Source organism: Cataglyphis hispanica, chromosome 4, assembly GCF_021464435.1.
Source record: "Cataglyphis hispanica isolate Lineage 1 chromosome 4, ULB_Chis1_1.0, whole genome shotgun sequence".
NCBI classification, from domain to species: Eukaryota; Metazoa; Arthropoda; class Insecta; order Hymenoptera; family Formicidae; genus Cataglyphis; species Cataglyphis hispanica.
The window spans coordinates 4,310,021-4,336,721 of NC_065957.1; the positions used below are offsets into that span (position 1 = coordinate 4,310,021).

The following is a 26,701-nucleotide window of genomic DNA, read 5'->3' on the forward strand; positions in this document are numbered from 1 at the left end:
TTGAGGTTTCGACCTATGTTTACTAAAGTCTTTTTATACACAGTATGGTGTGTTCTATCTATCATATAAATATTAAATAATTTTTTTTTGAACCCTGTATAATAATTTTTTCCCTCGTAAGATTAATCTAAAAAAGAAAAATGTTTGAAAATATCAAAAAATTTGGTACAAGTTAATATTATGATGAATCTGATTTTAATAAATTATAAAAATATTAAATCAAAATTTAATAAATTGATTTAACATGTACAATGTATTGTTGAGAAATAGTCATTTTCAACATTACATTTATCAATCTGTAACCTACTTCGTTGCTTATAAAGTTATAAAAAAGACCATTTGTAAATTTTGTGACAACAGTTTTGTAAATTTTCTGCTTTACGATCAGTTCTTTATGAATTTATGTAATATTTTATTTAAATATGAAGAGAACATGTATATGTTGTATTGCATTAGGCATCTTATATCTTGGACAGTTCCGTGAGATCGATTCTCATAGAGAACTGAGAGCCGATTTATGACAAACGTGTTGCAGGTGCAACGCGTTGCAGATACTATAAATTGCGAGAATTGCAGGATATATACGGATGGACTCGTGGCAAACGCTCGGTTGCATGTTCGAGTAGTTCTCTCGTATTGCGAGTATTGCATACGTCATGCGGCCACGCACGCGACATGCACGTGCATTACGCGTCCTGTCAATACGTTCTGCATGTCGTATTGATTCAAAGTAACAGTCAGATTTAGTTTGACTACGCAGCGACTATGCTGTGCCAAAAATAGAGAGAGACAAAGAGAAATATTGATTAAGTAATTGGCATACACAATCAGTCTCATATATATATTTATTTATTTAGTTCCCTTTCTGACATATATATATATATATAATTAAATATACACGATTGTCTGCGCTCCAATTATTTAATTAATGCTATTATTTTTTAAATTAATTGAAAGCAAATGGGAGTAAAGAAATAAGACAGAGGGACATAGAAAAAGAGAGAGTATGCATATGTGTGTGAGAGAGAAAGAAAAGGAGAGAAAATATGTGCATACTTGCACAGTATCGTACATACACGAGCGATCGTGGAAGAGATGGATGGACCGATGCTGGAGGTTACCGTATCATTAACGAATATACGCGGGCACAAGCGCACGTTCTCGGCATGTTCGACGTGGATACATTAACAAGGATGCGGAGTAACATTCCGCGATGTTCTCGCAACGCGCTGCGGTGCGCGCATCAATCTCCCCGGGAATTAATTGCACATGTCGGCGCGCCGATCGCTTTGTCACTTTCATGATTTGCGTACGCGCCGACGTCGTGGCGTGTACCGTGCAGATTAGAAATTCTGCACGCGTTTCGAACGTCCAACGTCCCCGTATACTCGTGCGTGACGTGACGCTCGCATCGTTCCGGTAGACAAACGCGTCGATGTCTGCGGTATCTGGCCGCAGCCGATTGCCCTCGTTTGACAAATCTCTCTCCCCTTCGCAAACGCCTCGCGACGCAATTTAAGATAAAAGAGCTTTCAATAATAAATTATCTTTAAATTAATCATTCTCTTCATTATCATCGTGCGTTTTAAACGGAAAATACGGTGTATCAAGGTACCGATAGTGAAACTTTCCGCAATTCATCGTCATCACAATGTGTCCCAAAATTTTCAATTATTCTTCTAATCTTTACAGATATGTGGCAATGTAACATATATATGTGTAATATAACGTAAGAGAATTAATAAAGAAAACGGTAGAATTAGTAGCCGTATATCATGAAATATATACGGTTAAATAATTATAATCTTATTATCGGTGACGCACAAAATTCAAATATCGTCCTCTATAATTTGTGCTCCGAGGCTGTTTGTGATACGCAATAAATTCACTCGTTGCAATTTAGAATACGCCGAGAGCGCTAATATTTCGACGTTTGCCATTACTTTGCGCATTTTCGATAATCCTAAATTTATTGCGAAATAATTGATGATTCGATAGAATGTAATTTGCATATCCAGTTATTAGTTATCGGCACAGCGTTAATTGATGCAAAACATTTGTTATGAAAATACTTGGATATTCAATAATTCTTCTTTATTGTTTCATTAACAATGTTATTCGGCGATAGCGATGTTTTCGCGATCCAGCATTATGCGAATCCGGCTGCATCTGACAATGCCAAGGATGGAAACGAGGGCCGTTCACTCGTTTCCGTCTTACGGGGAACAATAACCGTGTCACTATCGGAAGATAACGTGTCTTCAGCAGAAGAGACCGCATCGCCACGAAATTCTCCCCAGCCGTGCACGCACACTCTTGTGTAAACTATTAATGATCCTCGGGAGTGAATCTCGCGGAGTTAATCCGGGACAAGGCGGCAAAATGGGACATAGCGTTACGGTAAACGAGATAAATGTATTAAGGTCGGCTTACACTGCACAAAACGATACGACAAAAACGTCAGCATAAATACTCATTTATGTTTATAAAAGATATATTTTGTCGCGCGTGCCATGCTGTTGTTGTAATATGAATCAACTTGGGAAAAGAGATAAAAGTGAATAATTCGATTGTTTCATTCGTGATAAAATTTATTTAACACCTAACTCCTAGATGTTGCTCTTTAATCCACGCAAAGCATATAACGAGTGTAATATAATTTCTTAAATTTATTTTTTCTCTTTTGTTATCTCTTTTACAAATGGCTTACGTTTAAATATATGAAAGTATCTTTAATAAATTTTCTTTTCTTTTAGTTCTCTTAAAAGATTATCGCGTTTTGCGTGAAAGCGTAAAACAATTGTTAATTCAAAGAAACTTTTATACCGATGTACCAAATATTGCATTCAGATGTCACGTTTCTCACATTGTTTATAGATGATATGATATTCCGTTAATTATCTTGATCGCGTAAGATGTCACAACATCCCACATAGCACACGTTGCGTCACGCGATATTTTGAGGTAATAAAAGAAAACGGGTGGTCAAAAGTTGTTATCGTTCCTTGGATTAACATATCGTCCAGGGATTTATATGCGATCATAATTTAAATTTCACAAAAATTCATCTCGCGAGATAAATCTTTCGCGGGCGGCATATTTTTCAGATCAAAGTAGATTTCGTTTTAATCACACACGCGCGAGCAAATATTCAAATTTCCAAAATATTCGTGAGAGAATTCAAGTGTCCGATAAGAAGAGTCCAGTAGTACATAATTCAGGCGTTGATATGACACTTATTCGCGTTATCTTATTGGTTAACAATAAATATAAATTGAAAGATTAAGAAAAATATTCATATACATATATAAATATATAGGGAATAGGATCTAATGTGTCATTAAAATTTCAAAATTATTGAACATTGGAATGTCATTTCTATAATTTGATTGACGGAACGAATATTTGATGCGTTCAATACGAATTTCATCTTTATTGCGTGTCATATTCTTAGTGGAACGTCGCGGAAAAGCTTGGATTGTCCTAAAAAAAAGAGTATGAGAAATGATTTAATATCGCATCGTCTCGAGCTCCTTTTAGATAGGATTGGATTATGGCAGATGGCACATAATAGGCCTACAACTGTAATGGGAATTCCAAAGTAAAACATGGAGTTGTAAAAGTATCTTACGACTCGCGAGACTCGGCCTTGTCGATGAGTAAATCTTATTTATTACAAAAGCAATAGTTTCCTATTCGCGTGTGTTTTACGACATCGCACATATATATATGTCCTTCAAACGAAATTATAACATACATAAAAGAAGTAAAAATATCATCCTATATTATAAAGTCGTACAGTTTTTGAGGTCTCAGTTGACGCCGTTCGCGATCAATTTTGTTCAACAAAATTAATTGACAAAAATAGATTTTTTACAACATTCAATAAATAATTGTACCATTTATTTATTATCGCGCAAATGTGAAACCGCAACAATTTTCGCAGCGTTTTATGCTTTTCAGCGGCGTTCTCACGTGAGAACAGCTGTCGCATCTTTGCACTGCGATAAAGGTCGGCCGACCGATTCGAAATTCTCTACGATCTTTATGGCAATCGACACTGCGTTATACCCATAACTCATACCACACTGGAGATTCGTGTTTGTTTTATTGCTGGAACATATAATACACGAAATATATGTCGCACATAAATGCAATTCACACGTGATCTATATAAATCAATTTTATCGAGATCGTTGTTCTTGATATAATTTTTTCACTCTGATAATTTCGAAATGTTACTTTTAATAATATTTAGTTATTATGTAATATATCAGCGCAGGCGATTTGTTTGTATCTAATTTTTATTTTCCATTTTTATTTAGCAAGAGTAATGCGGGGACCTTGCCTCCTATAAAGCACTCACCTGTGTGCGTACCGGATGCTGAGAGATGAGCCAGGCGGTAGATCGTCAGGAGCCGAAGGAGCCACATGACATTACACATGACTGCTCGCTGCCTTATCTGTTCCCGCTGCTGCGGCCCATGTACCACGGCCTCGACATTGTTGTCATCTGCAATCACAGATGCGGGACTAAGTAAGTAGTCGAGCTCTACGCCTGGGCTGTGTATAATAAAATTTATTATCTTCCAGCGCCACGCAAGTTGCTTCATCGCGTTGAGTAAAAATTTCGTAACGTGTTAATGTAAGAAAAAAATTACACGTAATTACACGGCATATTTTTATATTAATTTAGCATTAAATTCCAACAATAATTTATTTGCAACGTGATAACACCAAAAAGCATGACTTCTATATGTCATACAAATAAATCAATAATTGATTATGAGGAACAATGGTGTAAATTGCTGAATTTAATTTAATATTTAATTATAAGTTATGATTGGTCGTAGCAAATAAACGTTCACATCTCATCCATATTCATTTTGCAAGAGATTATAAATATTAATAATCGCGCGAAGAAATTATTAATAAAACAGTTAATGCAAAGCGATTAATTCGGACAAATAGAATAATCAGTACAATCAATATAAAAATAATCCGGGATCCACGATATTATAGAGCGAATGTGTCACGCAGATATTCCGGACGCTTTCGTGTGTCCGGAAAATAGGAAGGAATAGGAAAAGGAAGAAGAAGCTGCGCGGCGCAGCTCGGGCGCATCGTTGCCATAACGTAATTAGCTCGTTTTATACTGGCGCTCGTAAGTCGGCTGACTGCCGTGCTAATATGAAAGTATCGCCGTCTCTACGGGTATTAACTTTTAAACTTTCCCGCGGGCAGTATGCGAGGATTTTAATTAAGGTATGATTAAACATCGCACAAATAATTGAATAAAAAAAGTAATTTGTATTTAATGTCTATTGTGCATCATCTGTTCGATATTTTATCCTTCAAGGACTCTTTGTTAAAGAGTTTTAAATTTAGAGTTACAGTTATTTTAAAATTTAAGAATTTTGTGCGAAAAGTGTTCTTAATATCTGGCTATATTGCTTCGCACACATGCTGATTCTCTATATCGACAAATTAATAGTTTGTATGCTTCGCGATATTGAGGAGATTACAGTCAATAATTGCGAAATCAGATTGAGACCGAGATATCCTATGTATCCGTTCAATACGAGTGAGAAATACACGATCTCACGTATCACCGTCGTTATCCCAATCCCGATTTCGATGACACAGCAAAATCAAAGCCGATTGCAATCGTATATCACATATCGCCCGTAATTGTGTATTACGTTATCCTTTTAACGATTACCTAGCTCTTCCGTTGAAATTCACTGATGTAATCAGCGATTGATAATTTACGAGATGATCAGTTTCAAAATCTCGTCGCAAGCTTAAAATTGAAATGCCATTAGGAGTTATTGATAGTGCGTAACGCGAGTAATATCAATTTTATTTCTGGTCAGAGTCAGATTGTTTCGAAATCGCAGCAAATTGTAATTTTACATATTATATTTTCAATGTTTCGTACTCGGTATACTAACATTTGTGCTTCTAAATTTATAGTTTCAAAATATATATATATATATTTATTTTATTCCAATTATTATAAATATAATTATAATAATTATATATATATTTTATTCCAATTACACATTCTTATATCTATTTCTTACAGAAATCCGAAAGAAATGTCGTCGCGCTACGAGCATGTTTCTGATAGCTAAAATATCTCTGCAATTAGGATAAATGCTAATGGAAATGTGGCGGCGCACTCCTTTCCAGATTACATTAGCATAAAAGGCTTGACCGAAAGCCTTAGCTTTTAGTCGAGAACGCTAAACTTCTCTCGTGCCACTCCGTTAACATCGCTGTCGATATGCGCTCAATTTGATTTTGACTAGATATACGAGCACTCTTAATAAGTCACATTCAAAATTTGTGTGTTGTCAAATTGTCGTGAGTTAATTTCCAATACTATTCCAAATTTTCGACTTTACGTGTAAAAACAGATGTTTTGCGATTTGGAATTAATTTTTTTTAGCAGAAACTATATAATGTGTAATCCATATAATTCTGTTTTTCCTAAAATAGATATTTATCAATGTACTTATAAAAAAAAAAAAAAGAAAATAAATAAATATAATAAATAAATAAATATCAATGTATATACTTTAAAAAAAAAAAAAAAAAAAAAAAAAATAAATAAAAAATCAACATGAAACAATTAATCTTACTGTGGCATTTTTTTAAAACAAACAGGATTGAAACGGTATTGCTTCGCGATTCTTATCAGAAAGTTACTAGACGATACTTTTCCTCGCGAAGGAAATACACTCTAAAAATCGATGCACGATGGTTACGCAAAGAAGCAATATATCGATCGAATTAAATCTCTTTCGCGACGATGCGCCGTCACGATGCACTATTAATTCCAAACGATATATTTCGGTGAACAGGAAGAAAAGAGACTGTACCATCGTTGCGATTTATCTATCTCCGACCGATCTATCCCAACCCCCTTGGTGTCCCGTTAGTTTATTTCGTTGAAAATCGTGGCTCTCGTGCCAAAAATCGTCTATATATACCGTTACATTTATTTCTACACTCGCTATTGATTCTCTGGATTCTGATACTTTTCCTTTTTCTTGATCTGAGTTTCTTCTGAATTATAAGATATGTCACGCGATACGCGGGTATAATTTAATCACGATAAACAGTGAATTAATTTCCAATGTTACTACTGTTTTAAATTCCGACTTTACGTATAATAGCAGATATTTTGAGATTTAGATTTAATTCTTTTTTAAGAAAAACTTTTAGTTATTATCTCTTATAATACATTTGTCATTTATTAATAAACAAATTTAATTTGTTGAAATTTAATCATTACTGATTTTAATTAAGAAAAAAATTGATTCTAAAAACAAAAGAATTCGTTTCTCATTTAAAAAAAAAGATTGATATTTTTCTATTTATCTCGAAAATTAGATAAGCGAGAAAATAAAATATTTTTGTGGAAATAATTTTACAAATAAAAAAGAAAGCTTAGTCAAATATTTTTAATACATTGATGGTCGATCGGTTAGGTTCATACATAAATATTAATCGTAAATAATCGATGCATGATATGCATGTTGGCGTTTCGCGCCACTTTACGGTTTATAACAGTCAGTCGATTTATATTCATTGTGTATTTTTATATATTCAGTCGTACATTGGAGCAAATTTGTTTGTGCCATTCGTATATTTACCCCGTTTGCTTGCATATGCTTCGCGTATATTGCAAAGTGTTGAATATTTGACTTTAACGCCCAGCTTATTTACATTTGTAAACGCTATGACTTTTGGAAAGTTTGATATCGATTAAATAGACATAGGTTAAACATCGGTATGCATAATTACCTCGGCTTCTTATGCAATTTGCGTTAACCTTTTTGCGCTATAACAGATGATTTATGCGAATACTTCACCGACACATGAACAGGTCGAAATTCCGTGCGGCGATACTATCTGATAATTATGTTCCCTTTTGAACGGGACAGATTACCAAGCGCCACATGCGGAGTTTATAACGATTTCGGCGAACTATGTATGCAGTATGTGACCAGCAAAATTATTGCGATTAGATCGCTTATGACTCGGCGGATTAAATAAATGGGTAAAGGGTAAAATTGACAACGTCCCCGATTCAAATTTTCACAGATATAGGGTAGATGTCCTAATTACTGCCACCTTATAGCCTAATTTTATTTAAGCATGTTGCTAAAGTTATAAAAATATCTCACATTAAATCATAATATTACTTAATAACTCTATTATTATAAAAAAGATTATTATGCATTAAATATAAATATTTAAATTAATAATTAATAATTAATAAAAATCTACAGAAAATTGCGATGTCCCTATGACTGCCATTTATAAAAGCATGTTGCTCATACAATTGACACCCGATAAGTGTCAGTTTCTTTAAATGTGATCAGATCATTGCCAGTGCCATTTTTATTGCACCCAGAAAAAAGTTTGAATAGTCTGTTGGTGAGTGTTAATTATGCGTACTTATGATGTTTATTCTTGTCCCGAACACTGACGATCTGACGATCAAATCAGAAAATATTCCCTATTGCTGTCAGCGTTAATTATAATAATTTAACTATCTAAATAAAATATTATTTATTTTACATATTATTTTACGTTATTTTATAATGATTCTTAGCTCATTAATTCATTTTACAAAATCAACAAAATATATATAAACAGCAAAATATACATAAACAATAAAGTGTATTATATAATAAAATTGTTGCCCTTTCTTTAATACGACTTTGCACCGCTTTTTATTTACGTAGTCGCACTTTTGATACTCAAACATGACGTTCAATTTTTAACATTAATTTTTAAATACTAAAAAAACAAATACGTGTTATTTCTTTGTTTATATATAAATTAAAGTATTGATTTAATAATCAATTTTTTTTTGCACATGTTTGTTTACAAACTTATTTTTTATCAAGTAAAATAAATAAAACAACAGTTATAGGGACACTGGCAGTTATCGAGACATTTACTCTAATTATAAACGAGAAATTGCATCACGCAGCAATTTATAAACTGAAAACATCCAAGCATGCAGCGGTGTATCTGTATGGGTTAAAGCGATCAAAATGCGTTAATTTCGTTAATCTTTTACTGTCCGACTTGCGCGACCGCATCTTACGTGCTACTTGTCGTAACGCGCCACGAATCACTCTATGTAAGGTCAGGAGGTGCCAGCAAGTTCGCAAGCAGGGTGGAGGAAGGCAGCAGGTAAAGTTGGACCAAGTTTGACGTGGAGGGTGAAACGCCGCTTCGTCCATGACTTCGAGAGAGATATGGGAAGAAGAGAGAGAGAGAGAGAGGGAGAGAGAGAAGAAGAGACGGTTGCGCCGCAGCCGTTCTTGGAGCTCGATTTTAATGAACTTTGCATAATGTGTTGAGCTGCTTCTGTCAGTCCTTCGCGACTTTCATCGAGATGCGAAGAGCACGCCCGGCGGTGTTCAGAATATTTTTATTTGCTATGATAAAATATCCTTCTCGCAGTAGACTTCGAGAGCGAAAAGTAGCCCCGATACTCTGGCATTTCTTTTAAACATGATGTAACCAGCTTTAATAATGTCGCGAATGGCTTATACGCGATTTTACACGACAATTTTGTAAGCTCTAGTGTGAGCGTAATGTGTGCGCATCGCACATTGAATTATTCAGCATTGCGTAGAGAAGGAAAATTGTACCAATTGTACGACGCGATGTCGTTTTGCATCTTATTTTACTTTATCAACTATGCTCAATATTGCTAACAAGGTGGAATAATATTTCACAGTAATCGTGTCGTACGTTTTACGCGTCGCATCGCATTTTTCTACATAAAGACATCTTTAACGTAACAAAGTATCGTCTACTTTTATAGATTCACTTTCATGAATCAGATTATAAAGAAAAAATATCTGAATATAAAAATGTTTGATAATCTCGAGATATTTAATAGATTATCTAAATATGAAAATATTTGTCAAGCTGTTTTATCGCGTCATACGATCGTATAAGAGCGACTATTTATTTTTATATGCATATACGATGATACTCACACACACACACACACACACACACACACGCGCGCGCGCGCGCGCGCGCGAGTTACGCGATTGTGCGCGGCAGAAAATTAAGAAGGTGGATGGAGTATTTTTATACGAAAGAGATTTCTGCCGTTCCGACGTAGGATGAGGCATAAATCATCCCTTTTTACTCGTGCTTTTACATAGATGCCACGGTACAGCGATCTAATATGTTTAATGCGCATTACGATGCCATTCAATATACCATAATGTAGCCCGCATAATATGGCTTGGCAGCTACTGTAAGGATAATAAGGACTGCGCGGATAGGTTCTAGGATAATCTTGCAGCTTTTGCTTAGGCAGGATAATAATTTTGAAGAAAGAAACGTCTCTCAAGTCATAGTCGAGAATTTATGGCAATCTGCTGCAGTTAACCTCGGATGATAAGATACGCAACGTCATTGTAGAATAGCAGAATTCTCTTGACTATATTTCGCAAAGTAACTTTGTGACGCGTTGCCAATTATGGCAACTCGTTACATCATTAATCGCGTATAAAAAATTTATGTTGTAAAATATATATATCTTCAAATTCATTCAAACAGTATTCATGTCAAGAAAGATATTTGCTGATTATTAATCTCTGATTAATTTAATTTGTACTTTAAAATTATAATTTACCAATTTTTACGTAATAGATTTTTATAAAGTAAAAATGTATTTCGTCAAGCACATTATTTTTTCCTAAAACATTATAGTTTCAATTATAACATATTTTGTATTTTATTGTAGGACGTTAGTATCGTGATAATACTTCTAGTCATTGCATCATGCGATATCTACCATTTACACTTATCACTTCGGTAATGTGGAAAGCTCGCCATTTAGGCACCCGGATTTGGAGACTGAAAAATCGATCGAGATCGCATCAACCTCATATCGTTCTTTCATCTGCCTCGAGGCATTTACAAGAATTGGATTCGGAACATGTGCTGTTTATGAGGGTTGGAAAGTCATCGTCTTTATTCTCAAAGTAAGCTTTTATCCTCACGGTAAAAGAAATTCCGAGGGTCGTTGTTATCACACGAAACAATCATTTGGATTTTTCCTCGTGTAGCTTACATAGCAATCTACCTAAAGATTTATCTGTAATTTCGCGGCGATTTATGTGTATATTATTATACTATAATATATATGTAAATTGTGATAAATAAAAAAAATATTATATATTAAATTAAATAAGAATAAGTATATAAAACTTAATAAATTTTAATATGATTAAATATATAAAAAGAATAGAAAGTATAATATATACTTGAAAATATTTCACAGAAATTATACTGCATCACATGCTACTTTGCGGCACGTACATGTAAACAACAACTGCAAATAGATATAAATAGGTTGAGTTTTTAGAGATAGAATTTTTCCAACTGGGACGCAATGATGCCGCGCAAATGCAACGTATTCATATTTTTTTCATTCGCTTGTCCTCTTCTATAGTTTTGCTATTCAAATACGACGCAGCCGGCTTGCATTTAATAATATCAATATGCAAAATTACGTAATATAATAAAAAGTATATAAAACAACGGAATTTAACAGAATAATTTTCGAGCTTCTTTTCATCCACCTGCTCGCGTGGGACATGGTATATGTGTGTGTGTGTGTGTGTTTGTTCGATATTGAAAAGTCGTATTGCTTTTCAAAAAAAGGAAGAAACATGCAGGCCCCGTAGGACGGCAAATTTTTTTTCCGATGCTTCCTGCGACTATATAGACCAAGTTTCATTATGACGTAGACTTTACTTGGTATCGCATGTTTCGTCGACTTGAAAATATTATGCATATGGGAACGTGTACCATAAATATATAGCAGGTTCCTTTATCAAGATCGTAGGATTGAAACTTCGACATTCGCTAAGATATTCATCGTACCTAGAAATGACGACGACCGTCAAGTGACTTTGATGGAATTTCTCTTTTCTACTTATCTCATGCATTTGCATGAATTAAATTTCGCGAATTTAACGTAGTCAAATTTAAATTTGACGTAGTAAAAGAAGAAATATGTTTAATATTTAAGGGCATATTTATAGAGAGTTGGCGAAATAATATTTTCCGAACGAGCCTTCCCATATAAATATGCAAGCGATTAATTTTACTTTAAAATATTGCATTTTTAAATCTGTTGTATTTTTTAATTTTGCACGTCGTACGCTTGGAAAATAACGATTCATGAAAATACAAATTCACAAAAAAGTTTGCGCATTTTTATGCCCATGTAGAATTGTGCTGCTTTGACGATACATGTTTCTTTATCAAATTCGAAAAAGTCGGAAATTTAATGAGATTTGCGTGAATGACTCGGTGATTACCATCTTTGCAATCGTAGCGAGCATATGATATGGTTATCTCTCTTTCTCTTTTATCCATCGAGAGCTTTCATGAAAATTAGATTTGGGAATTGACGTCCTTTGCAAACAAACATTTTATGACTTACAAAGCTTTCCTTTACTCAACGTGTCACCCAAGCGTATTTTATGCCGTCGTTTTCAAATAGCTGTTAATTTTGTTAAAATATTTGAGAGCGTAATCAGTAAAGCCATACTTGGAATTTTTTAAGTAATGTCAAATACACATAATTTCCATTCGCGCATATATGCGTAAGTTAGATAAGGTAGATAAAATTATAACAAATATTTCTAAAATTTACGACAAAACTAAAACTATTATTACTTAATAAATTTCAACAAAATTAAATATTGCAAATGTTTTTATATTATATATATTAAATGAATAAATAATTTTCAAAAGAAATGCTCTAGATATGTCGATTTATCTATCGCGTCTGCATTCTTTTAATATTTTCATAAATTCCGTTTCTATTGTCAATGTGTCATCTATGCGTGCCCTTACACATTGACTTACACATTGACTTTTCATAGTCTTTTGAACATCATGTTAATGTTAACGTCATATTAATGTCAAGTAGTTTTCCTTCGTCTTCACAAGCTTTATTCTCTTCAGCATATTCTCTCAACATCACAGAAACTCCTAATTTTTCAATTTCTTATTTTTTCCTCTCGTTTATTTCATGATTCGCAATTCTTTGTTATTCCATCAAATTTTCAAATATGTATCTATTATGGCTCGTCCGAATGCACTTATAATGAAAGCAACGATTAAATCTGCACAAAGATATTTTACCGTCTCCGTCTTGTTTGCAGATTTAAATTGAAAAATGAAAATGATATTTACGAACAACAAAATAAACGAACCGAATAGTGACACAAGTGTATTCTATGATCATTTGGTTTGCATGAGCATCGGACTGCGAAAAGGAGAATTCCTCTGATTCTGCTCACAGCATTTAAATATCCGAATACCCATCGTCTTTTATATTTTTCCGCCGGTAAAGCCACAATTAGATATATGTGAGTTTTTGTAATTACGTTCTTTATTTTTTGATAAAAAAGCAGTAAATTTTATTTAATATATATATATATATATATATATATATATATATATATATATATACAAATATCTTATTTAAAAAAATATTATTTTAATTTATAATATATTTATTATCATTAGAATCATTTGTACATGGAAATTTGATGCAGGAATCATCACAACAAAGTTTGAAATTTGTATAAGACAAAAAAGACGAAAAGAGATTTCTCTTAATTGATATTATAAGTTAGTTCAAAGTAATTGGAAGACTTAATTGCTCATAAAAAAGATATGGGCGAGAAAATTAATAGTCGTCAGTGAAGATGCGAAATTCTCATTTTACCGAGAAATCAGTACGCTCGAAAAGAGTGAATGAAAATTAGGATTAATGACCTCGGGTGGAATAGGGTCGATAGAATTGAAAGAATAGATCAGGTAGTCAAGTAGGAAGAAAGAAGGAACGATAGTCGGGTCAGTGAGGAAAAATAAAAAGGGAAACTTGATAGACGGATCTGATTTGTGATAAAGAACAGGAAACGTAGGCAAGAGAGAGGTATAATTTTTTTCGGATCCTAGTTTCCTTTGTGGGAGTGAGAAATTAGTGCGACGAAAAAAATTTGCTTCTCTTCGTCTTCCAAATGATTTATTCGTGAGAAAATGAAAAGGTGATCGCGACATTACGACCTAGTTGCACTCTTTTCTCGTCGCTTCTGCAATCTATCGCACTATCCCCTCTCCCTCCTCCCCGCCCTCACCCTCCTCACCCTTCATTTCCCTCTCACATCTGTTTCTCACCGGTATAGCTTTACTCTGACTTTGTTCTCGAGTAATTAGAATTATTATGATTAAACTGGTCGTTGTTTTTTTTATAGTTTAATCTTCTTCGCCTCCGGCGCCGAGCCAAATTACATCTGCTTCCGTTCATGCGAAGAAAATCAAGAAAGAGTCCATAATTTTTGTTGCTTTCTTTTATAGTGAGAAGGATATTTTTTTTTCTTTTTTTCATTTTTCTTCCTCTCCTGTCGACTCCGAGAAGTCGTAACTTGAAGATTGAAATAATACGTTGTATGAATAAAAGCAAAGCGAGTGCTACCTTTTTATTTAGTCGAAAGAATTTATCTATTCATATTATATATATATATATAGTTTTATATGTAGTTTGCCGTAATTTAAATATATAGTTCAAGAAATAAGATTTCTCATTAAAAAATTACGATACATAAAGTTATTAAAATATTTAAAATTATGTGTATGTTCTCCGGAAGATATAGCTTCCCGATATATCGGGCGTTATTTCATTCCCGTATCACAGATTGAACATCGAAAAGGAGAGATGACAGATCCACAGTTATGAAACAACAAAGCGCCGTATCGACAGCATGTATCATCGTGTTGTGATTTCGGGTGACGTATTGTTTTCAATTATCTCTCGTGATTCTCACGCGGTTCACGCTTTCGCGTCAAGTGTATAACAATGATGACGTATCGTAATTTCCGTTCAAGAAGAGCCGGACAAGACAAAGACATTGCGATGTAACGCGCGTTTTGCGTTGCTCTGGGGCGTTCGTTAGGACGTTCAAAGGCGGATAATAAACTCGTCTGGTCCGCTCTAATTACGCCCGGCGGGCATAGCGATTATCGGCATCGCGTAGCGTTGCTGGATTTTAAATAGCTGGCCCGCGTTACAAAGCATCCCGTTCTCGCGATGCAATGCCTTCTCTCTACGGGATAACGAAGGCAATGAAGACGTTGAAAAAGCTATAGTCCATGTATGTGGCCGGTTTTCTGTAGATCCTTTTAATACCGTTGGATCAATGCGTCCGACAAAGTAGAGTTTAGCTCGTTGATACTTGGACGTCGGATCGCGCGAGTTTCTAAGTGTTCGAAGTCGAGTTACTACTATAGAATAACTGAAGAGAGAGAGAGAGAGAGAGAGAGAGAGAGAGAGAGAGAGAGAAAGAGATTTGAAAAGGTTTTACCATCGTTTTCTAAGAGGCTACGTTTCAATCTGCCGTTTGTTAAAAGTTAAAAAAAAATGATAAAGGGCGCGAAATGATAAAGATGTGACCTCTCCGGGAATGAAGCGAGATAAAAGTATAAGTGTGATATAAAATTTATACGGGCAATACCATTATTACGATGTAAGATGTGGGTATTTGCTAGTTTGTAGCGAGATAGAATAGTTTCTAAAATTCTTGGATAAAATTACAATACTATTTTACTACCACGCTACTGTATTCTTTATGTATGAAAGGATTTAATGAAAAATTAAATTTATAAATTATTATTATTTTATCTCTCTCGTGCGCGCATCGTTATCTCAATTATTTAATAAGACGCTTATAAGATAAGGGATGAATAAGGGATAAGGGATAAGGAATACATCAGAGATTTATGAAATCTATCCTATATTCATGCGTTCTCTTGGCATCAGAGGATTGCAACGCGTTTGAGAATATGACTCCGATCTAGCACCCACATGGGTACAGCCTTATTTTTATCGGAGAGATAAAATATCGATTTGGTGCGGCATAATGGAATTATTGCGAGCATGGTGGTCGATTTCCTGTTTGCAAAAGTCACAAGAAACTTGATCTGTTTAAAAAGTGATGCGAAATAAAGGGAAAAGTGAGAGTAGGAACGCGAAACATCTCGTAGGGCGATAAATAAAATTAGGAGGAGCGTGCGCCATGAAACGCAAGGTGTGCGAGAAGTAGAAAAATGTCGTGGGAAAGACTTCCGTCTTTCCGTGAGTAAGAAAGAGGACGCAAACGCTCGGTTTTCTTTCCTGCCAAGTCTTTATGAAAGAGAAACATACCGTCTACTTCGAGCAGCAGACGACCGCACGACCGCGCGACCGCGTTCCCGAAGCTTCAGAGGTCTGATTAAAATCTCAGTGTGCTGATTTAAGAGATCGAGTTAAGTCTAACCGCTTCAATTCCCGAGCGATAAGAAGCTGGATTTTATCGGCGCACAATTGGCGAGAGTGGTGCTGAATTAAAACAGGTATTTCCGCGCGCTCGCTCCTTCCCCTCCCTGGGAAAACGAAGCTTTCACGTTAGTTTTTACGATGTTATATTACCCTGTAAATCAATGTAAACGTCATTATTCTTACAACGTTGCGGACGATGTTGTCACAACGTGGAGAATTTAAATAATTGCCCCCGAACGAAAAGTTATGGCCGTTACTTTGGGATTTAACTGAGTTTTCGATGAAAACATTTTTAACGCGACGTAGAAGTTTGTAATCATCCCGTGCAAGCGTCGTTTATGATAATGTGTAAAAAAAATTGAGATATATAAAATGAATAGCATTACTTTACAATAAAATAGAATAAATATGTCGTACGCCGATGTTATAATTCTTCGAATTATTTTTGCGATGATTGCAATAAAACGGATAATCGTATTAAAAATTGACGTATTTTACAAACACTAGACAAATTCTGTACACACACACGCGGAACGTTATAAAATCATGTTCGAGAGATGTGAGAAAGATGAGATGTTGAATGTGAAAAAATATGGAATCGAGAATCGGATGCGGCATAAAAAGTCACTTTTTAGCCACATTGAATTTACAACGTTATCGTTCGCCTTTTAAATCTCGGATAAAAACTCATGCATGGTCGCAATAGACGGCGCGCATTTTTACGAGACCGAATTACATTGCCCGCGTATACTATATATGTATATATATTTGCGCCCGTGACGAATTTATACACGGCAATACACGGGTATGAACCCTTCCTCGCTCGCGGATCTGAAAAATTGTGTCCCGTGTTTCATCGGCTCCGCGTAACCAACAAACGTAATCAGTTAACAAACCAATTGCGTTTGTTGGTCCCCGCTTAACGAAAAGTAATATTTTGTTATCCTATTTACCTCGTTATAAAGTGCCTTCGATATACACGATGAAAGCATGGATATAAACTATGATATTAAAAGTTATTGATTGAAAAAAGTAAAGATAGAAAATAATAAGTTAAGATAAAATATATATATATATCTATTTCTGAAACTTCAACGGTCTTATTCATTCTTACTTCGCTCGCTTTTCTGAACCTGTGTTTGGGTCAATTGTCTTCTTGTCTCGAGCACAGATCGGCAGGAAGACAATTTCGTACAGTGCGAATCTGTATCCTTCAAACGATTCTTTCTAATGGCAAATGGAGGAAGCATCATATAACGGGAAAAATTGAATCCTCTTTGAAAAGCAAAAAAAAGAGAAGCGAGAACTAGTCTGATCTCTATAGTCGTTGAAATAAATAAAATCGAAGGCATGACTGCGGTAGCAAGCTTCTTATCTCCGTGAGGCATATCGAACGTGGAATTAGGAGAAGGCACTTTTCCAGAAAAGTACTTGATCCCAGTCGACTACATGAGTTTAGAGCGCCAAGCTAATTACCCCAGCACTCTCGCACCCCTCTCTCTCTCTCTCTCTCTCTCTCTTTGTCGCTCTTCGTTATCTATTTTACTTTATTTTCCCACCCGCTTTCGGCTCTTTCATTTCCGTTATTTCATCGGATTCTCCGCATGTTCTCCTTTCAAATCACCCTTAACCTCGTTTCTCGCCTTCGGACTTTCGAATTCGTCGAGCTGCGAATTCAGCGCGCGGTTCTTTGTACATCACGCAATCGATACCACCGCTGGCTATACGAGAATGCGTTTCTTTTGACGGAATGTTGAACGCTAGAAACGTTGGAAATAAATACGGGACATGATCGCGTTTACCATTCACGTTTCCAGGACATTTAACGGGATAATTAAATCTTTTTTTCTTTTTTTAATTCTAGCATGCAAATAAGAGAGCAAAAATGACAGACAATCTAAAGAGTTGCGGAAAGTAAACATGATACATTAATAAACAAGTGCAAACTGTACGGTGCTGCTATTTCGCGCTGTAATGATACGTGACAAGAAATCGTTACGATTGCAAGAGTCAGCGGAATTGGAGATTAACGGATTATTAAAGATTTTGTCTATAATGGAAAAGGTGATCTCAATGCTTTTTTTATCGGTAATAAATTCAACAGCTACTTTAATCGTGACTTTGAATCTATTGATGTGATCTTCTTGATGTATGTATGTTTGATGTACGTATCCATCTCTCTTTTGTATATATCGGTTATTTTTAAATTATTATTAAACTTTATTTTTATGAGAATTAATAACAAGTTAATAATAAAATAAATAAAATATATTTTAATATTGCGCGTCACTTTTTTACCAGCTCAAGTTTGCCGATGAAAATGACCATTACCTCGATTCGTCGACTCATCGGAATGGAGTGATGCGGTTTGTAAATCGATATACGTGGCGGACGTCGCACAGCTATCTATACACCAAGAGATCACGGAGCACTTTGTTCCGCTGGCTTTTTGCTGCTGACGGAAAGTGCTCGCCATTTACACTGTAAGAGCTCGCACGCAACTGAGAAACCGAGTAAAGCGAATCGAAAGACGTGGGAACAAATCGGAGATTCGAGATGAGTGTACGAAGGGGTATCCCGCTACGTGAAGCTGAATTCGCTGAATTTTCTCCTAAAACGCTATTAAATTTCTCGCTTGATATTGCAATATAATTAAAACAATATATAATTTTGAAATTGTAAATAATTAACCATCATACGCTCCAATTACATCCAATGCAAATTGCTATCGCGTAAAGTATATAATTGTGTCAGAAGAGCACCGTTCATTTTTATAACTGTTATGTTATTATAAATATGCGATCGCATATATCACTACGATATTCAAAATATAACATGTTTCTTGCATCGGTTTTATTTTTCTATCTCGCGTAGCTGCGAATATCCGAAAAATCTCTCGCTTATATTTCCGAATGCGATCGCGACGCAGCTTTCGTCGCGCACATGGCTGGTTTCCGTCTCTTGCGGAAACAATATCAGCCGGCGTTATATTTCATCTGCAATAAGGTAAAGCATAGACCAAGAATTCGCTATAGCGTTGAGCGATCGATAGTCTCGCAAGGGGACCCGTTCTAATCAGCTGTGTGTGTGTCTCTGTGTGTGTGTGTGGGTGTGCGTCATCGTAACCTCGGCGTGATTTCATTAAACGCGGTCCAGTTTCATTTCACTCGAAAGCTTCTATATCTCAGCATGAAATATACACACATACTTTTCGATACTTGGTCTGAGTTTCGCGATGAAAGCTGCGCGAAAACGCGTCGAACGGGTGATATATCTTCTGCGACATCGCAGAAACGTGAAATTTGAGGAGGATGACGCTCTTCTCCGGATGGTATTCCGATCACGTGTCGGACAACCGACGACGCGTCCCGATCCAACCTCGCTCAGGCATTTCCTCTCTCAATTTTCTTCCTCGAGAGAAGAGGGTTCTTCAACTCGCTGCGTACATTTGAGCGCTCCACAGAAGACATCTCACTTTCTTCGCGTTGTCTCCGAGCTTCCTAGTCCTTCGCTTCCTCTCGCGGATCTTTACTTTGGTCTCACCTTCCGCTTGGATAAGCTAGCCGATTCGCACCCACGATTTCGCCCGATAGGATTTTTATGCATACCCAAGGGACGGCACGTGGCCAGAGACGTTTTGTCAGGAGTTGAAAGATAGAACATTCGTGGAATTTCCTTTTGTGTGCAGAAAGAACTTCGCGCCAAAAGACTGCCGGTCTCTGATACGTGAGAGTATTTTTCTACCGAAACATTGCCAAATATCATGTTCGCGCGTAGAAATCTAACTTGGAAATGTTAAAGATGTTACAAGAAAATGTCTGTTTCATTATTCGTGTCTGTCGAGTATATTATCGTATAAAGATTCAATAAAAAAGAGTTGCAATTGTTAAAAATTTATTTTATTTATCTTTTTATTATTATTCTTCTTATTATATCTTTTTATTTATTATTTTATTTATTTGATAAATAAAAATTTTATTCATCAAAATTTGCAGGAGAAAGAAACATAAGATTAAATTCAATAATATCGAAATGATTGTTAAACTACTATTCCTTGACGTTTATTAATATAACACAAATTGTAAAAAGATGACGTTTAAATCGGACAATTTATCTACTCTAGTAATACTGGCACGAGCGAGTTACACTAAAATGAATAACTCAATCTTTTTTTTATCAAGTCGATCCCTGTCGGCCATTAGAAGAGAGCTTTGAGGCTCCCGCAGTTTCCGGGCCATCGCGGAATATCAGAGACGGTCGATCTTACCCTTAATTACAAGTCATTGTGCTGAGGAGCACCGCGGGAGTCCGAGTTTCAAGAAACTTGCTTGATCGTCTTGCAGCTGCGAGCACGCGTCGCGTTCGGTCGCAAGGCGACCAGAGCTCACCAAGAGAGAGAGAGAGAGAGAGAGAGAGAGAGAGAGAGAGAGAGAGAGAGAGAGAGAGAGAGAGAGAGAGAGAGAGAGAGAGCTACCTTCCCTCGAGTTTCTCGGGCTTAATGGAACTTCTACTTTGGAAACGCTACAACGTACCTCCGTACCGCTGTCTTCCTATCTTCCAATTGATTCCACTCACGCGCCGCGTGGATGTAGAGCTCATATCGATAGCTCTAACTATATACGAGGAGAAAAGAATCGATCTCTGCTCTTTTCGTTCGTTCCTATCATCTCACCGGTTTTATCACGAGCTTTCAATCAGTTGGAAATTCGCGTGATTTTATTATCGATGTCAGATGGGGATTGTCAGCGTGTCCGGAGATCCCATCGATCGTGTAATTGAGTTACGGCGGTGGCAAAAGAGCTGGAAGCGCTAAGAAAAGTAACCACATATACTTGCTCGATCGTGTTAAAATACATACATATAATCTTTGTAGCGTTATTACAAAAAAATGATGTATATAAATGATAATTAATAAAATAATAAAATATATAATAAAAGAAAATGACTAAAGCAAGTATGTATAAGAGAGTTTAATATATCTGTTAATGTAATTTAGGGCTTTTCTATTATTTAATCGTGCGATAATGAATGACATTTCAAGCTCCTAATGATCAGATATTTATGGTAACAATTATAAATATATTCTAGAAAATAATTCTTTTGCATTAAGAGACTATCAATCTAATAAAAAAAAAGGAGATACGATACGATTTACGCTCCGCCTACCATTTTCTCTCATATTCTTTGCTGCTCCGAAATTTCTCGAATGTCCGCAATTATCCGCAGCGACCAACGGCCGGTGTATCTTAATCACCGGGAAGAAAAAGTAAAAGGAGAATTATAGCTGAGCCGCTTTGGAAAGTTTCGCGCAGTCGATTCCACTCACGTGCCATTCCATAGCGGCTTATGTAGAGACATTTATATCCACTCGAGGGAAAGGAGATGGTTCTCCGGACACTTTTTGTATCTTCTTCCGAAAGTTAGTTCGTGCTATCCATTTAGTAATCATAGACGTAAGAGAGTACTTTTTCAATTACAGGTGGAGAGTGTCGCGGGGCGGGACAAGATAGTTTTCGAGAGCGATCTTCCTCGGCAGATCACGAGATCCAAATGGGTTAATATCGCTTGACCTTTTTGCGTCGCTCTGTTATCAAAGCACGAACCCGCGAGCGAGTTCGTGCATGCCGCGTGCGTTGCAACAGATAGGGTGTTCCCGTTTTGCACGGATCACCGGGCGTTAGCGTTGCGCCTAATGGAACCCGAGAGAAGCTTGGTATCATCGTATCCCTCCCCATCGATTCTACTCACGCCGGAACAGATTGCGCGCCCTTTCCCTTTTTACCTAAATACGGGTGCAACGAAAAACGAACGCTGTTTTTGGATCATCATTGCATTCCTGGGTTTTTACCGCAGATCACGCGCGCCCGCTTGCAACGAAAATCGTTTCTAATTCTCGAGGTCGGAGAGCCATTTTATTATTTCTGTACGGAAACGATCTGCTCTTCATTGCAGTTTGAAACAAACAAATCCTTTTTTTTATTTAATCTCAAGTATTATTTAAAGAAAAATTTACCATTTGTTAATTAAAAGCGTAGATAATTTTTAAAATAGTATTATGAGTTATATATAAGATGTTTCACAGATGTTTTCGTTTAGATTATAGAAAATTGCACGCATTAAGCTTTAAATTAACTTTAATAATAGCGTAGAAAATAACTCATAGTTGAATACAGACAATCTGCAGGAAGGTATAAAATTTTATGCATAAATTATCACTGCAATATTCCCGACAATTTATTTTTGTCTTCCATAATTTGCGCAATTCTTTTATAAATTCTTCATAATTTCAGCATTTCATTGCGAAATATCTCCCTATTGTACATACAAGGTATCTCATGACTCAAGGTCCATACATTAAGAGCGTATTATTGAAGTCATTTAGAGTTGAAATTGTTTAATAAGCAGGTCCGTAAATGCTTCCCAACAGAAATACACTCATTGAAAGTTGATGTACATATTTGAATATTCTGTCAGTTTAGTATTATTTACATTTTCTGTCAGTCTAATATTGTTTATATTTTCTGTCAGTTTTGTTTACATTAAAATAAATAAAAAGAAATAAGAAATTCTGAAAGTCTTCTTTCTGAAAGTCTTTTTCTTTCCTTTTTCAAATATTCATATCAACATTCAAATGTTGCATTTACGGACATATATTTATTAAATAATTTCAATTCTAAATGACTTCAATAACACGATAAATTCATATGATTTATATGCATTATTACATCTTTTTCGACATCCCCTTGCTTATCGTCACGTGATAACATTCATTTTTTTGGCTTCGGATACGATTGCTTAAGAGTCACTAAAATTTAGATTTCGAGAAGATTCAGTGAAAAAAGAAGCGTTTTATAGTCGTAAGAACTACGACAATGACACCTGAGGCGTTCTTACGCCTTTTCATCCCGTGTGCTCCGCAGCTTTTTTCTTTCAATCTCAAGCTCGTCGTCGCGAGCAGTTTTGTTCTTTTTAACCCCTTCAACTCTTATCGGTGGTGTATTCATCTTCCAACCCGTTCTTTCCATTTCTTTTCCTTTTCTCTATCTCGCTGCTATAGATATGTTAATCACGCCGACACTGTCATTATATTCTCAAAATTAATTTCTCTTCCAGATTTTATATAGCACGTTTTGACTACATAAACGTCTCATAATTTTTTCTTTCAACTATATTTGATGCAAAAAATACACAACAAAATTAACATTTTTCATAATGCTCGACAAGATGACAGAGATGATAAGATGACAGCATATTTTTAAATTATATATTATTTAAAAAACTTCTTTATCTTGCCAAGAACATTGTTTATTAGTCATGCACATTGTTTATCTTTGATTCGATTAGCGATATACAAATAATTATTGAACTTTTTTGTGATATCTCACATTTTCGAAAATTGTCCTGCATAAAAAAATTCTTTCACATTATTAGGTTTGAGAACTTTAATTAATTGATTGACCTTTCTTATTTGGCAACGGTCTTATAATGTTAAAATTATAACACGCGAGTTTTATTCTGTTTAATACATTTCACTTTATAATTACTGAATTTACCTAATTATATACAGAGCTTGTTTGAAACTTTCCTCGTCTTCTACCAACATGTAAAAAGCACAGAAATATGAATATAAATTCTAAATTAAAAAAAAAATATGTGTATTACTTTCAAGTAGTATTCTCTTACTGGACTATATTCTGTGTAATTGATACAACAATATTGCGTCCAACTCCACTCTCGAAAAGCTCTTTTATTTTTCACGAAGCTGAAATCGTAAGTTTGATAATTAAACTTCTAGAGTCCAGAAGTGTGCTTGTTTTGTTATAATGCACATCATCACAAGACATAACACGTTTTAGCATAAATATGTCTATATCAATTATTCCCTCCTTTTTCACGTCGTCGTTCCTAGACCTTAATGGTTAGCCACTCAAGCATTACGTTTGCCCTCGTCGACATTTCCACGGAATTCTACGGTGCGAATCCAAGGAATTTCAGGAAAGACAAAGTAGAATAGGTCGGCTTCTGGACTGGCGACGACAACGGGGCGTTGAGAGGGCTTTTCTGCTCTTTCCTTTTAACATCGCCTTTTCTTTCTAGCCTCTTTTTCTCTTTCGTTCCTGTTTCTTCTTCAGTCTCTTCCTTTCCGCTATGATTCTCTTTTCATCTTTCATTTTACGTCACCAACGCTACTTGTTCGCGATGATTCGTAACGGATAATAATCTCTTCTTGGAGTCGCACGGAGTCTGCGGTCCATAGCAGAAATAAGACGAGCCTTCTTTGTACCGTGGGGCAATTGCTTTTACTTCCGGCCTCCCCCGGGAAAATTCCGCCAGTCTCTTCGTAGCTCTTTGCCCGTCTGTGTGAAGGAACTCTGGCGATATATATTCGTCCTATGCACGTACATAGCCCCGCGTACTCGCGGCTATCACGCAAACGTAATAAGAGCGAAGTAAATGAAATCCCATCATCGGATTTAAAAAGTCGGATTTAAAATATGTCAAAGAGAGTCTTGTGTTCTCATAGTGGAAGGCTCATCTCTCGAATGATGTTTGCTATAGCCGTTTTTACAACGACTCTTCAATATGTCGCGAGCGTAAAGTGATATATTATATGCATACGCGGATGCAAGAAGCTTGATCGAGATTGCACCTGGGATGCGAGAAACTAGGCGTAACTTAAGAGCGAATATAAAATTGAGGATGAATATCGAATGGCGAACTTTCTTACCAAGTTTCTAACTGATTGAACGCGGAAAGACAAACTTTGTAATGAGAACATTTATTTTTTACAATCTCCGACACCAACAAACTTACTTTGTTCCTTTAATTACCCACGCGGCTAAATTGTTTTTCGCAAAATATTGCCTTACCAATTTAATGCGACATATACACGCCTACACATTTGTCGATATCCTTATAATTTATTATAATAAGTAAAAAAAAAGCTCTGTCTAAAAAGGAACATTTTTAATATAAAATTTTTAAATATTGCTTCGTTACTAATGATTGCAGTCATTCTTTTTTTCAAAAATATTTGCCAGGATCATAACTGATCTTAGATCGAGCAATCTTGTAGATATGACAATGCCACTCTATTATAGCGTTTTGCTCCAGTCTCCAAGGACGCGCTCGCGACATCCGGATGAACTCTGAACTTCCCTTAGTTCAATGACGCCTGGGTATAACCTGGGATCGATCGTCGAAAGAGCGCCGACCCAATTCACTTCTCTAGCGTATCCTTATGACGAAACCAGTCACCGGACGTCGTCTTGGGAAATGGGCCTCTTTCGCCAGACGAGATACTTTTGCGGTCGATTCATACTTTGGTGTACAAACAGATAGAGTCTAGTGTGCCCGGCATGATATACTGTGTTTTCTTTCGATCTCGATCTATTTCGATGGCCTTCGGTAGAAAGACTGTTATACCGTGGAAAGGGATCTTATTTATGTCTACGATAGAGCGCTACAGTGAAGTAATAATGCATTTATCTCACTCGGGATCGCAAACGTGCTTTGAAAAAGGACAATAATAGATGCGAGCCATTACGATTGATATTTACAATATTTCGGCTCTTATAATACTGCACTTTTGATCGAAGTGGTTATCAAAGTGGTTGTAAATGAAAGCTGAAACTCGAGTTGAGAATTGTAAATACGATAAAGAGTAAAGAATACAATATTTAAACGTCAAATTTAATGATACAATCATGAGATGGAAGAGAGAAATAATAAGAGAAATCAAAACTAAAGAACTATCTCAAATCTGTTAATTAAATATTTTAATAGAATATTAATTTGATCTTAAGTGATATCATCAAATATACGGATTTTGCAGAGCTTCATCTTGCATTTTAATTCGCATCGCGCGATGCGCAGAGATGGAAAACCGATGAAGGAAATATCTTTTTCGCCTATCGTAGCACGAAATCGCTACCGCGTGTTACAACCCGTTACTTACATAACGAAGTACGTTATAGCGGGTCTGGCACGGGCGTCGTGTACCTTTCAGAAGAACACGATGTGGCCAACCGTTCGGCTCGTTGAATATTTTCGTCACGTACACACTGCGAGTAACACGTCCGCCACCGTCCAAGAAATGAAAACCATAAATTTCCAGAATCTCCATTTCTAGTGTAGCTGTGTAGATGGTAGCTTCGTCAAAATCGAATCAGCTCGTACCGCACGCTTTTGCATACGATGATACCGTGCGTGCACGTTCGATCATTGCGCGATGATCTTTTATCGCAAATGATCTGCTGCGCTGAGAGCTTCTGGAAAAGCGCCTGCTTGCGAAGTACTTGAAATGCA

The 26,701-nt window shown here is 35.9% G+C and overlaps 1 protein-coding gene across 3 annotated transcripts in view; it reads right to left on the bottom strand.

Moving 5' to 3' along the window:
* The window catches only part of LOC126848721 (obscurin-like), a 150,920-nt gene that overhangs the window by 23,451 nt on the left and 100,768 nt on the right, over positions 1-26,701 (bottom strand). For all 3 annotated transcript variants that reach the window (XM_050589829.1, XM_050589830.1, XM_050589828.1), the window contains one exon: positions 4,367-4,513. In XM_050589829.1, the coding sequence (XP_050445786.1) occupies positions 4,367-4,445 (79 nt within the window). In that variant the 5' untranslated portion in view covers positions 4,446-4,513. The remainder of the gene's footprint in view (positions 1-4,366; positions 4,514-26,701) is intronic.